General features: G+C 39.9%; 1 protein-coding gene across 4 annotated transcripts in view; it reads left to right on the forward strand.

The window, feature by feature from the left end:
• The window catches only part of si:ch211-200p22.4 (phosphatidylinositol-binding clathrin assembly protein), a 91,850-nt gene that overhangs the window by 51,437 nt on the left and 27,516 nt on the right, over positions 1-12,897 (forward strand). For 3 of the 4 annotated variants that reach the window (XM_061710516.1, XM_061710514.1, XM_061710517.1), the window contains exons 3-10: positions 702-777; positions 929-1,031; positions 2,348-2,441; positions 2,917-3,028; positions 4,913-5,019; positions 6,147-6,188; positions 12,357-12,442; positions 12,614-12,737. In XM_061710516.1, the coding sequence (XP_061566500.1) occupies positions 702-777; positions 929-1,031; positions 2,348-2,441; positions 2,917-3,028; positions 4,913-5,019; positions 6,147-6,188; positions 12,357-12,442; positions 12,614-12,737 (744 nt within the window). Of the gene's footprint in view, positions 1-701; positions 778-928; positions 1,032-2,347; positions 2,442-2,916; positions 3,029-4,912; positions 5,020-6,146; positions 6,189-8,450; positions 8,472-12,356; positions 12,443-12,613; positions 12,738-12,897 lie in introns of all 4 variants that reach the window. The other variant, XM_061710515.1, reaches the window with a different exon arrangement.

Here is a 12,897-nt window from a genome sequence, read left to right on the forward strand (position 1 = left end):
TTGAAACTCGATGATTCAAAATGAGATTTTCCCAAATTGCTCAACATTCATTCAGTACATTAGCTCACCCTTTTCTTCAGATTCAAAGGATGAATCCTTTAAACTTAAGGTGACTCTGCTGTACTAGTACATAACAGGCTACTGTACGATGACTCGAGACCCCCCGCCCTCTTTTTTTTTTTTTTTTTGCGATCTGCCTCAGACCTGGAGGTTGTAACCCGTACACATACCGTACTTTAAAAATGTTTCCATGAACTTTCTATTTGTTACTGAAACTTGGTCTTCAAAAACATCAGATCATCAGAGAACTAAAGATCCCATGTGAGGAAATGTGGTGGTAGAAACTCGACTGACTGCAATATGCAAAATATGAAGGACGTGCTCTCGAACCAGGCTTTCTTTTGTCCCTTCTGGATTATTGTTAATATTGTGGAAAGGGTGACTCCCTGCATTTAGTTATAATTGCCACTTTTTTCCCTTTAAAAAAAAAAAAAAAAAAAAATTAAAACATTATTGTTGGCAATTTCACAAGGGTCCACATAAATGTTTATTTGCAGTTCACCCATTAATGGAACTTGTAGTTTTTAGCTTCATTCATGTATGCAGGCACAGTTTAATTTGTTTTTTAAATTATTTTATTTTTGTATTAATTGTCGAGCCTTCATTTGGTTAAGCCCACCTTCTTCTTCTTTTCATCTCAGCGTTTCATCCAGTATCTGGCTTCCAGAAACACTCTGTTTAACCTCAACAACTTCTTGGACAAGGGAGCTCTGCAAGGTAAAAACGCATTCATGCATTTATTCATGCATTTACAAAGCCCTGTGAACAGATTTCCCAGCATGCTTTGTTTTTCAGAAAAACTAACTTGTGTCCTCGGAGCATGAGCCTGCTTCCGACCATCTCACTTCTGAATGTTTCACTCCTTCAGGTTACGACATGTCAACCTTCATCAGACGGTATAGCCGCTACCTGAATGAGAAGGCCATGTCCTACAGACTGGTAGCTGTGGATTTCACCAAGATGAAGAGGGGGTAGGGGCAGTAACACTAACATTGCACATTCATCTTGTCACAAGCAGGTGATGGTGTTCATGTTTTGCCACAGAAACCTCTTAAATTGAGTATTGTGGTGAAGTGTTGAGGGGGATTTTTCAACTCTTCTGTTTTTCTAAAAGGGAGGCTTAGGAATTTAAAATATTGCAGGAAATGAAAAGCCGTTAGATTTTAGTCTGTGCTGGGAAGCAAAGAAGAAAGCTGCTCTGAGAGTGAGGAAGCGCGTCTTTAAAAAGTGCATAAACTGCACCGGTTTTTACTGTAGGACATGGCATGCATCCCTCGCTCCACCTTGCTGATTTAAAACATCTGGGCATTTGCGATCTGCTGTGGCTGCAGCTTCCAGCTAGTGGTGAATAGCCTTATTTGATCTCAGCTCCAACAGTTATTCAATATTATGCGTCAGTAACGCATTAAAAAGCAGTTTAACTCACTTACTGTTCCTTGTGCTCGTTACCAAGGGCGGCAGCGTTTCATGCACAGCTCTAATTCCAAGTGTTCCCAACCAGCAGCCAGCAATGGTTTCATAGTCGTCAAAAACATATTTGAGTTATAATGATCTTGCTATGAAGTGAATGGGCTTTTTAAAAAAACGTAAAATGCAATTTTAGTGGTAGTCATTGCACAACCGGACAAACGCCCTTGTTTAAAGGGGATATATTATGTTTCAGTACTTCAAACTAATAAGACTTGCAGGGTTTGCTGCCATCATAGACTTAAAATTATAATAATTTCAAATTAAGCACTTTTTAGAGAGAGAGGGGGTGGAGTTGAGTCTTGATTCACCCCCTAAAACCAGTCACAATAATTAGGAGTGAAGATATGGCTGAGAAGAGTGCTTTTTAAAAAATTTGACCAAAGAATATCAGATAATTAATTGAAACTTACTATATTCTGTTTTTTTTAATAAAAAACAACATGTCTCCTTTTTTTAAAGTAAAAGTGAGTCTATCCTTTTGAGGAGTTGTATTTGCAAGATTGTTTTATTCTCACAGAAGAGAGAAATAACAATGAAAACAATGAGTGTTTTGCCGAGCCTAATGAGCAGGTTCTCATTATTTATATGGAAAACGTGTTTTCACCCACAATTTGTTGCAAAGTTTCACCTCATTATGCTCTAAATATTTAGAAACGACTGAAGACCCTTTTAATTTCCAAAATATTGGTTTCCTTTGCATTGTTTTGCATCTTTTACTTTTTTTTTTCTTGCAAATGTTCCTGATTTGCATCAACATTAGCATGGGACTTCTCCCCCACCGTGTGCTCTGTATAATTGCGTGTGTTTGTTTTGCAAGTATCGATGGTGTGATGCGTACCATGAACACAGAGAAGCTGATCAAGACGCTGCCCATCATCCAGAACCAGCTCGACGCGCTGCTGGATTTCCAGGTACGAAACACGCCGGCTTGTCAGCTATGCAGCTGATTCACTTTCCAATCAAAATGTAAATTGAAACAAGGATATTCGAGAGCGCATTTTAACGACGGAGCATAGGAAGCATGTCTTGGGGACAGATTTCTGACTTGGATCTGTGTACAGAAGGAAGGAGGTGATTGGGTGGGGATTTGCTGAAAATGTTGGTTGCATTGTGGTTTGTGCCAGCGAGCTTCAAAGTGCGATAAAAATGGTTGGAGATGGAAGTTTCTCATTAGAAAGGCTGGTGGATGTGTGAGAGTCTCGGCGTGGGTGTCCTTGTCTATATGGAATGTTTTGATCACATATAGACATCTATGTGGTGTGATATGTGCCCTCATGCCAAGGGTGAGAGGTGTATATGATAGATGGTTGTGGATGTAATTATGATATAATGCATGAAAAAGCGTGTGAACGTTTCGCTCTCATCCTCCACCTCTGTTCTCTCCAGGCCAACCCTAACGAGCTCACCAATGGAGTGATCAACTCAGCCTTCATGCTGCTCTTCAAAGACTCCATCAGGCTCTTTGCTGCTTACAACGAAGGAGTCATCAACCTATTGGGTAGGACACATAATTAAATCCCCCCCCTTTTTTTTTTTTTAAAGAACGCTCATAAATTTGACTGGGATTTTTATAGCAATGTGACAGGCGGTTGTAAAGATTTTGACGTTATACTTCATCCATTCTCGCAGAAATGTCAAACTTCCCACATAACATGAATGTAATGGAGACCTGAGGGTGAATGCTTGTGCTCTTAAGGGTTGTTAATTTATATAGCATACCGTAGGACTGAGAACAAGCTTAACTTATGAAGATGCACTTGCAGGGGGAACACGGCTGATGCTGTGAATAGTACAAAGACGGCAGAGATCAAACATTTTTATTCTCTTTTCCTTTTAATCAAAGAGTTATTTTATATATTTGAAAAAGAATGTTGTGATCTTCTTATCTGTCTCGCAGCAGTACTGCGACTTTTTCATTTGAAGCCCCTGGTTTGTTCCTCAAACATTCCTGAAATCCATCCACAAATATTAGTTCATTCTAATTGCAGAGGGAAAAAAAAACAGTTAAACAGAGAAGCAGCACATTTGGGAAGCAGCAGGCGGTTTTAGATTAGATCCCTCTATTATCTCTGGATGATGAACACGTGTTTAACCCGCGTTGGTAATGTAAACGCAGGGCGTGTCATGTAGCACCCCGTGCCTGACGGTGAGTTGATTGAGGAGAGGGAAATTGGGAGCTGTCATCCGCGTAACATGACATAACCTGTGTGGACGTGTAGAATGATGCATTATCCCTACGGCAGCAAGATTTATACACCGTCACAGGTGTGATTTTCCAAAACGAGGATGGGTGAACATCCTGATGAGCAATCTTTGGATGGGTTTTGCTTCTTGTGAAGCCCCAGTTTGTCATTTTTGTGGCCAGTGGTTCAAACAATGGACCATCATCCTTTGTGGTTCTGGACATACGTTGGTTTATGGCGTCCTCGGTTCTGACGCTGATCTAGGGCTGGGCGATATGGACCAAAAGTCATATCTCGATATTTTCTAGCTAAATGGCGATACTCGATATATATCTCGATATTTTTTCTGTGCCTTAATTGGGGTTTCCCCCAAAGCATTATAGCATAGCATCTCTGTTAGCTTCATTTTTTTCTGAGGCAAACCCTTAAAAAAACAGTCAGTCTTAATACAAAGCCTCGTGCCAAATGTCACACAGGTACATTTATTAACAGAGGTCTGCACAATATCAAAATGTATAAAACAAATGAAATAATAAACATAATAATTTATAATAATAAACTGCCTGCATATATAGAATAAAAATGCTTCTTGAATAAAATAAAACAAATATCCCTTTCCTGCATAACAATTCAATTAAAATACACTGTGCAATTAATACAATGTAGACAGTAACAGGCAGACTTTTCCACTGAGGTTGACAGTTGTGCAAATAACAAAACATTTGTGCAAATCTCAAATAAAACATTCAAGTCAATTTGTCACAAAATAAGCTATATCAAAATCATTAAAAAAAATTTTTTTTTTTTTTTTTTTTACAAATCGATATAAACGATATTGTCTCGTACCATATCGTGTTTGAAAATATATCGATATATATTAAAATCTCGATATATCGCCCAGCCCTACGCTGATCTTGTCTGTCCAGTTACTCATCTTGCAAATATAGGCCCTACCTGTGACGTCTTGCTGCTGATGTTACACTCATCAGCCGTTTCCTTATTTTATATAATGATAAATTAAAAAGATTCCCAGTCCCAACAACTCATCAGGGCTCGACAAGTTGTCATTAAAGCTTCCAGATGCTTCTTTGTCTCCATCTGATTGTATCCTGATGGTTTCTGCCACTCTCCTCATTGCTGGTCTCTTTCCCTCTTTTTTTTTTTGTATTAATCCTAATTTACTGTCCTTTATCTTGTAGAGAAATACTTTGACATGAAGAAGAACCAGTGTAAAGATGCTCTGGACATCTACAAGAAATTTCTTTACAGGATGACAAAATTGTCGGAGTTCCTCAAAGTGGCAGAGGTACATTTCACCCACACAAACACACGGATGGAGCACAAACACACTTCAGGAATACACGTGTTCTCAGTCTGCTGTAACTACACCTCCTAATGTCCTTTATTTTCAAAGAGCGATGCTTCTTCTATAGTTTTTTTCAGATCCTATGAGCTCTTGAACATGTATGAATACATCAATAATGCATATGCAGGCGGAAATGTTCAAACAGTACTTTAATGAGCACATTTTTCACACGAAGTCTGCCTCATTTTTGCTTAAACAAGCGCACCTGACATACATTTTTACTCCCCAAAATAACCTGAAGATGGAGGATGTGGTTGGGCGCTCCCTTTGCTTCTGCTCCCCACCCTCCATCTAATCCTTGCTCTCCCCCTGACAAAGATGGATACTTGTGTGGCTCTTTTCTGACCAGCACTCCCAGATTATCCCTTTTTTTTTTGAACACTTTTTCCTTCCCTCCCTCCGCTGTTTCAGCAGACTTGAAACGGGGAGAATCAGCCAGAGTAAATTTAGCACAGGAAACTACAGTCTGCAGTAATGTTCCCATTCAAAGATCTTTTGTGTTTTATAATCAAGGAGCTCCCAGCTAGCTACGACTTAATGTTTAAAAAATGACCTGCTCTGCTTTTAGAGTCCATGTCTTAGATCATGTTGAGTATTTTTTTTATTTCTTTGAACTTTTATCTACATATGGGACGTGATGTTCTTTATCTGTGTCCAAAAAGTCAGCATGTTCACACGTGTTATCGTAGCTGTCAGTCCTCCAGAGTTGGTTTGGGATCTGAGTAAGTGTCGTTTTCAGAAGTGTGATCCTCCCATCATTCATGCCTCCTCCATCGGTCAAACACATTTCCCACCGTGCCGTCATCAGTCACTCACCGTGGGCATCGGCTGCCTCATCAGCCAGTACAGATGTCGGAAACATTTGCTTGTTTATTTCTGTTGTTGTTTATGTTGACACTGCCACTGCATGAAGTAATGATGCCCCTGTTTTTTTTTTGTTTTTTTTTTTTCATCTTCTATTCTTTTAAATGGACCCTGCCCTTTTCTTTTTCTTCTCCATTTTACCCCACTTTTCTTCTTCTCCCCCTATGTTATTTTTTCTTTTATTTGTTTGTTTCTGACAACAGCAAGTTGGAATAGATCAGGGTGACATCCCAGATCTCTCACAGGTCAGTGTGCCTCTCACCTCTTCTCTCTGATTCCAGCTCTTTTTTCCCTTCCTTCTGTCTTTCCTTGTTCCTCAGCAAGTAGATGTGGTTTCATTGTCCACTTTTATGCTCTCATTCATGCACCTAATTTAACCCATGCTTTTACCTGTTTTCCCACCGTTACCAGTGCCCCTATTCGCCATCCATCCATCTGTTCCAACCTGATCTTACTCTTAGAATCTAGACAACTCTCCTCCGGTGTGATAGATTTTGCTTTCCTGCATTCTCTTTCTTCACAAATCCCCCTTTAGAGATCCAGGTTGAGAAGTGTTAAAAGCCTGCTTGAGCACTGCAACAGCAGCAGACCTTATGAAAGTTTTATGATGTTTTCTTTGTTACGAAACCCTTTTAATAAAAGCAAACGATGAGCTCAAACCTTGAATTCGCAAGACAAACATAGTAAGAGAGGATGAATTGGCCACACTGCAAGTGCCTTTTTATCCTGTTGTGAAGCAGTTCACTTGAGTTGCTGATAGCGGGGATATTATACTTCATGGTGTGTGAGTGGACCTTGGAGACGAGAGTTTCTAAGTTAGACTGTCAGAGATGCTTCTCTGCATGTAGCAGCGTTTCTAAGCGGTCAATTAAAAATGGGTATACTACTTATCTTTTAAATCTTAAATCATGTTAGAAAAAGAAGCAGTGTCAACTAGTGTTTTTTTTTCATCACTTGATGCTTTTAAATTATTAACATGAAATGCTACTATCATTTTTTTTTTCTTGACCAGAATATCAAATCTCAGAGGCATTTAGTTTCCAAGTCTCCGATTATCATATTTGAGAAAATAATTAAGAATCTTTAATAAAAAGAGTAGTAGTAGTGTTTGCTAAGCCTCAAGTGTCTCGAATTACATCAGTGTTTGAGAAATGCTTTCTAAAGCTGTTGCAAATTCATAAAAATGATGATGAATACGGTAGGAATGTCAATTTCACAACAAAACCAGGTTTGGCGCCTCACATTTATTTCATCCTTAGTTTCTTCAGAGACCATCAAATAACGGGTTCAAGTTTTCCAGAAACTCCTCAGGTTTATGATAATTATTTAAATTAGGCCTTTGTTCTGAATGTGTTTTCTGGAAAAATTGATACCCTTTCAGTTTCTAAATGCTGATCCTCTCTGACCTGTAGCATTATGTCATTGATTATCTTTAAGTTTAAGATAAAGGAATATATGACTTTTTTTTAAAACATCACCTTGAAGTCAAGGAAATTAAGATGAAAATTAACTAAAAATGGAGCTTTAGAGATTGTAGGTCAGTAAATCATCATCATTGTTGATAGTTTTCGAAAGAAACTATATCTCCAGGGATGTTTGTCACCATCTTGTAACATTTCTTGACGTATACAAGTTGCTGATCTGAGATGACGTGGATGAGGACATGTTTTGACTCTTTAATATCTCGCATGAAGTCACCATCTCAAACTGCAACTAATCGAATAGCCTCCACTTATGAGCCAGAGGTTTGTTTTTCTTTAGTACTTTTACACTAATAGGAAAAAAAACAAAGTTTTTATGTAAACATTGTTTTTCTCCCTTCCAATAAATCACCTTGAATGACACACTGGACCCTTAACTGAGTATGTAGTGATTAGATTTGCCACGCTCACTCCGGCATTTACTTAATTCATAATACAAAGTCATATTATGTACATTATGACTGATTTACACTTAACTAATCCAAATTCAATTCAGCCTCTCCAGCTGTCTCTGCTTTGCTTTAAGGGTTAGTTTTCTTCAACAGCAGCAGGAAGCAACTGAATTCACTGCCAAAAAAACCCAAAACGTATCACAGTAGAACATATTGGCTGTTGCATTGAGCTTATATGCTGGTCATTCAGGTGAAGTAATAAAGGCAGTTTTGTTGAACTTATTTCAAGATTTGCATTCCTAGCTTCCTGATTTATGCCTAATTATAATTTGTGTCAGCCCTAAATAGATTAACAGTTTAAGTGCAGGGACCTCAGCGCATAATTCATAGTTTGGGTGTTCTTCTTTTAGTTCAAGGGGAAATGAGCAAAAACAACCAAAACGCTCTCTGAGGAATGACGTTCTCCCTTCACGGCTTCAGTGGAGCTTAGCTATGGTCGTGCACGACTGGAAAACGGTGTAAAGCAGGATGTTAACAGCATGTGTACTGACTGAGTATTGAGCTCATTTTGAAGCTGCACGTTTTTCTGGGGTCATAAAATAGACCTTTTCTCCTTCTTCTCTTCCTGTCGCAGAAAACAAAAGGATCATACATTGTAGGTGGTGGGTTGCATACTGTAACATTTAACCCCACAAACCTGCTCAAAGGAAAATTCCAGCATGCTTGACCTTGGCCCGGTCTTCCAACTGTTTATTATAGGGACAAAAATCTCTAAGAATGATATTTCAAAGAGGATGTGCATGATTTTGTTTGTTTTGTCTTCATGTAACAGAAAGTAAACCCAAATGTTAACTACCTGGCATCCCATGTTTTTGTATCCTGTTACATTAGTAACAAACCAAATTAAATGATGTCCGTACGTTCTGGTATTGTTTGAATAAGATGAAAAGTACTTATTTTCCATATGGAAAGCTGGCAGCTCAGTCTAGTCTGTGTCGATTTTTAGGCAGTTTATCAAATCTAGATTTGTATTTTGGTCCCACGTCTTGAATTAATTATTTTAGCTGCTTGTCTTTTTAAACTGCCATTTCCATCAATTATATCTGATTATATACTTCAACCAAATCTAAAGAAGCCTCATAGATGCTGCTACGAAGCATTGGATTGTAAAGATTATTGTCCCTATGTAAACAAATCAAGGGGAGAAAAAGGGCCCAGGTTTAAAAAAAAAAAAAAAAAGAAAAAAATAGTGGAAATTTTCTTTCAGCCCCTGCATGAACAGCATATTCTGTACTTGTGTGTGCGCAAACATGCACACCGATTTCCCCCGGCACTTGGAGGCATGCTTCCCCTTTTTCTTTCCAGCGTGGAGTGATCTTCATGTCGCCTCTGTCCAATATGTGTGCGCTGGCATCAGGTGGCTTACTTATAGCTGTCAAACACGCACATGGCAAATTGCACATGCATAGCTCCGGCGACTCGAGCAAAAGGCCATGAAACCTCATGAATAGGAAATCAGACTTCTGTCCTTCGCATGAAAAACAAAATTTGGCTCTGAATTTTGAGTTGCTCATTTAAATGCCATCTTCCTCCTTAGATATTGTCAAGTTCGTCATGCACGCCATCATTGCTGCAGCATGCTTGGCAGAGAGGGTTTAATGGGGAATAGAGTGGGTATTATTGTCATCACCTTCTTAAAAAGTTGTAAAGGTAGTTTTTATTTACAGGAATTCATGGTAAACCTGCTAGACAGGAACCTTTTTAACAAGGACCACCGTAATTCAGAAATCCCAATCAGCACGGAACCCACCCCCACAGGGTAATTCCTGTAGGCTGTTTTTGGTCACACTCCCTACCACAGGAACATTTTTCGCCCCCTAAAGGTTCCTGATACCCACTTTGCAGGGATGTTTGTACAGGAACATCCCTGCAATGGATAATGGAGACACCGGCCAACGATCTAGCCCCCAAAATAGTATCCCAAACCTAATGGAGACGTACCTTAGACTTGTAGTAAAGACCGCCTAAACCGAGACCAAGACACTACAAAGACCAAAGAGTATCAAGACCAAGACAGAAGACTAGTTCAGCTCGAGACCGGGACCAAAAAAAGCCTAGTTATTTCATCATCTTGTGTGAGTTGTAGAACATCAGCACCATCCTGGTTCAGCAGCTTAGTTTCCATATGAGGTTGTATTCAACTGCAGCACAATAACACAGAGAGGTGGATGTCTGATGTTGAACTCACTATAAATGTTTTCATCAATCAGCTGAGATCATATGTGTGGCGACTGCACTACCGCTATTTCTACACTATTGGAGGATTGACTCCAGTGCTTTTAAGGATTGACACGACTACTAACTAGTCCCAAAGTCATCTAATAAAATAACAAGCCTCCAACACCCCCCTCCACCTCAGAAAAGTCTGAATAGTAAATGTTACTGATTTAAATTATACTTCATTTGTAGATGAAACGTGAATTTTAAATATTAAAGATATACAATTATCCACTTGAAATTGCATTATTTATAATTATAGTAGCCAGATTACACCGTATATCAGCACCACTGAAATAGACCTAATGCTTAATCACAATGATATGCAAATATTATTCCAAGGCCAATGATAACATATATTTATTCAAACAAGGCCGTTATAAACACTATACTGTAATTAAATACAGACACACATGCAGATGCATCAGAACATTAAAGCAAATGCAAAATACAAATAGTTTACAAAACTGTGCATTAACCAGAGGAAGAACTGGTGATCACAAGATTCTGTCACCTTGGTGTGCAACAGACTCTCAATGGTCCGAGACCTGGTGAGACCGAGACCAAAGACTGTCAGGACCATGACAAGACCAAGACCACAAAAAAGTGGTTTCGAGACCGGTTTTGAGAACAACACAGGTCTCGAGAACTACAAGTCTAACGTACACACAGATGCACTTGAACCATAGGAATGTTTTCCAGGAATTAAGGTATCTATTTGCGCAGCAGGAACCAGGAGTTGGACAGAGTTCCAGGGGAAATATTTCAACCCCCCAAAAAACAACCTTTTGTACGGTGGAAGCATTTACACGCCTGTTCCCAGCATTTAATCTGCTTTCTTTCTCCGTAGCATTTTTATCTCCACTTGTATAATCTCCATGTTCAAATGTATGTGAAAGCTACCCAGTACTTTAGACCTCTGAGGAGATGAAAAAGGCCCCGAGCTGAAATATCCTTTCAGCTCCTTGAAAAGAGCCCTGGGCTGTTTAGGTTCCAGGTGCTTTTGATTGAAATGCACTTTGAGGACAGCCAAGAGACACAATGCTGACAGTTTGTGTGTGCGCGTGTTAGAATTAATATTGACTGGGCATACACAGCCTCCTCTCCCCACTCATTGAAACCTCCCGACGGTTAAATACGGCCTCTTTCTTCTGGGAGTCGCCCTTTCTTTAGCAACCAGGCGACAGTTTGGCACGAGCCCAGCATCTAGCCAGAAGTGGACTTTAAAAGACCAGAAATGTTTGCATACATGTCTGCAGCCCTGCAGACATTCTTGTGGACGGAGAGACAGACGCGATGCTGTCATACTTTCAGTGGAAGTGGAATTTTTCCCTGCTCTCTTTAGCCAAACACTTCTTATTTTTTGTTTCCCCCTCCGTCCCATGTGTTGGACGTTCTAGATGTGCACAGAGAACCACAGATTGTGGACTGAATAATGCAGCTGTCTGGCTCCTTTTTGCCCTCTCCTTTCTTATGCTCTTTTGAGCATTAATGAGGCACCTAAGGAGCACTGAAGACTTTGTTTTGCAGGAAGAAAAACTGGAGCTCAACTTGAATTTTCAGCGAATGTGTGTTATCTTTAGTAGCATAGCAACAACGTCTTAGTAACGAGCTCAAATGTTGGACTGCTGCCTGTTAAAACAAAAAAAAAAAACCGTTTAAAAAGAACTTGGCCTTGTTTTTTTTTTTTTTCTGGACGAGAATGTAGGGAAATGTTTAAAGATTAAAGAGTGTGTCAGGTCCTGATTGCAACAGGTGCAGAGTATCTTAGCAAGACCGTAGCAGAGGCATGCTGATGCTGCAGTTTGCACGTCTGAATGGACTTTGCTTAGTGAAAGGCTCTATAAGAAAAAGGAGACGGTGCCAAACGTATCTAATAATAAAAACCTCATAGTGTAGGTGGTGTTGCCCTCTGCTTGTGTGAACTCGATGGAGGAAGGTGCAATCTCTCCTTTGCTCTCCACCTTTTTCCTTGCTCTTTGTTTTTCAACCTCCTGCTTTGTTGTCTCTCCCCTTTGAGTCTCCTGCTAACAATATGAGTGTTTGCTGCATGTTGCCATGGCTATTCTTGGAAACTGATGCACTCTGTTACCTTCCTGTGAGACCGACTAACTCTTGAGCGCCTTGTGTATGTATAACTGTGTGTAGGTGGGATTTAGCGTTTGAGAGAATCTGAAAAATGGGGTGTTTTTCAGAAAAGTTGAGCAGATTTGTGAATTTCTTTGTCCTTTTCTCTTTTCGTTCATAATGATTCTTCTCACAGGCCCCCAGCAGCCTGCTGGAGGCCTTGGAGCAGCACCTGGCCTCTCTGGAGGGCAAGAAAACAAAGGAGTTGAATGCAGATACCAGGTAGACATTTTACATTTTACCTGCTTGCCATTGCATCGCGTTTATTCGTGAAAATCTGTTCAAAATGTTTTTAAAAAAGGACGAGTTTCACAGTACTTGTTAGTCTATGAAACATTACAGTTCTTTCCTGAGCTAATTCCTCCAATATGTGTCCCGTTTCCTGTGATTCAGAGCATCCACCTTGTCTAGCGCCGTCTCATCCCTCTCCTCCACCGGCATGTCCTTCAGCCGCATGGATGAGAAGGAGAAGCAGCTGGCCTTGGAGGAGGAGCAGGCCAGACTGCAGTCTCTCAAGGTAACAGATTTTCAGCATTAAAGTCGCATCGCCTTTGAAGTGCATGAGCAGACTCTGATCTATGAAATCAAAAAGGGCAGCGGCCGCATCATTTGTCAAGGAGCTTTTCTGTTTGAGCAGGTGATCAGGTTTTTAGCACTGATCTTTTCATACAGCCTCT

The sequence above is a fragment of the Cololabis saira genome, chromosome 20, assembly GCF_033807715.1.
Source record: "Cololabis saira isolate AMF1-May2022 chromosome 20, fColSai1.1, whole genome shotgun sequence".
Classification (NCBI taxonomy): domain Eukaryota; kingdom Metazoa; phylum Chordata; class Actinopteri; order Beloniformes; family Belonidae; genus Cololabis; species Cololabis saira.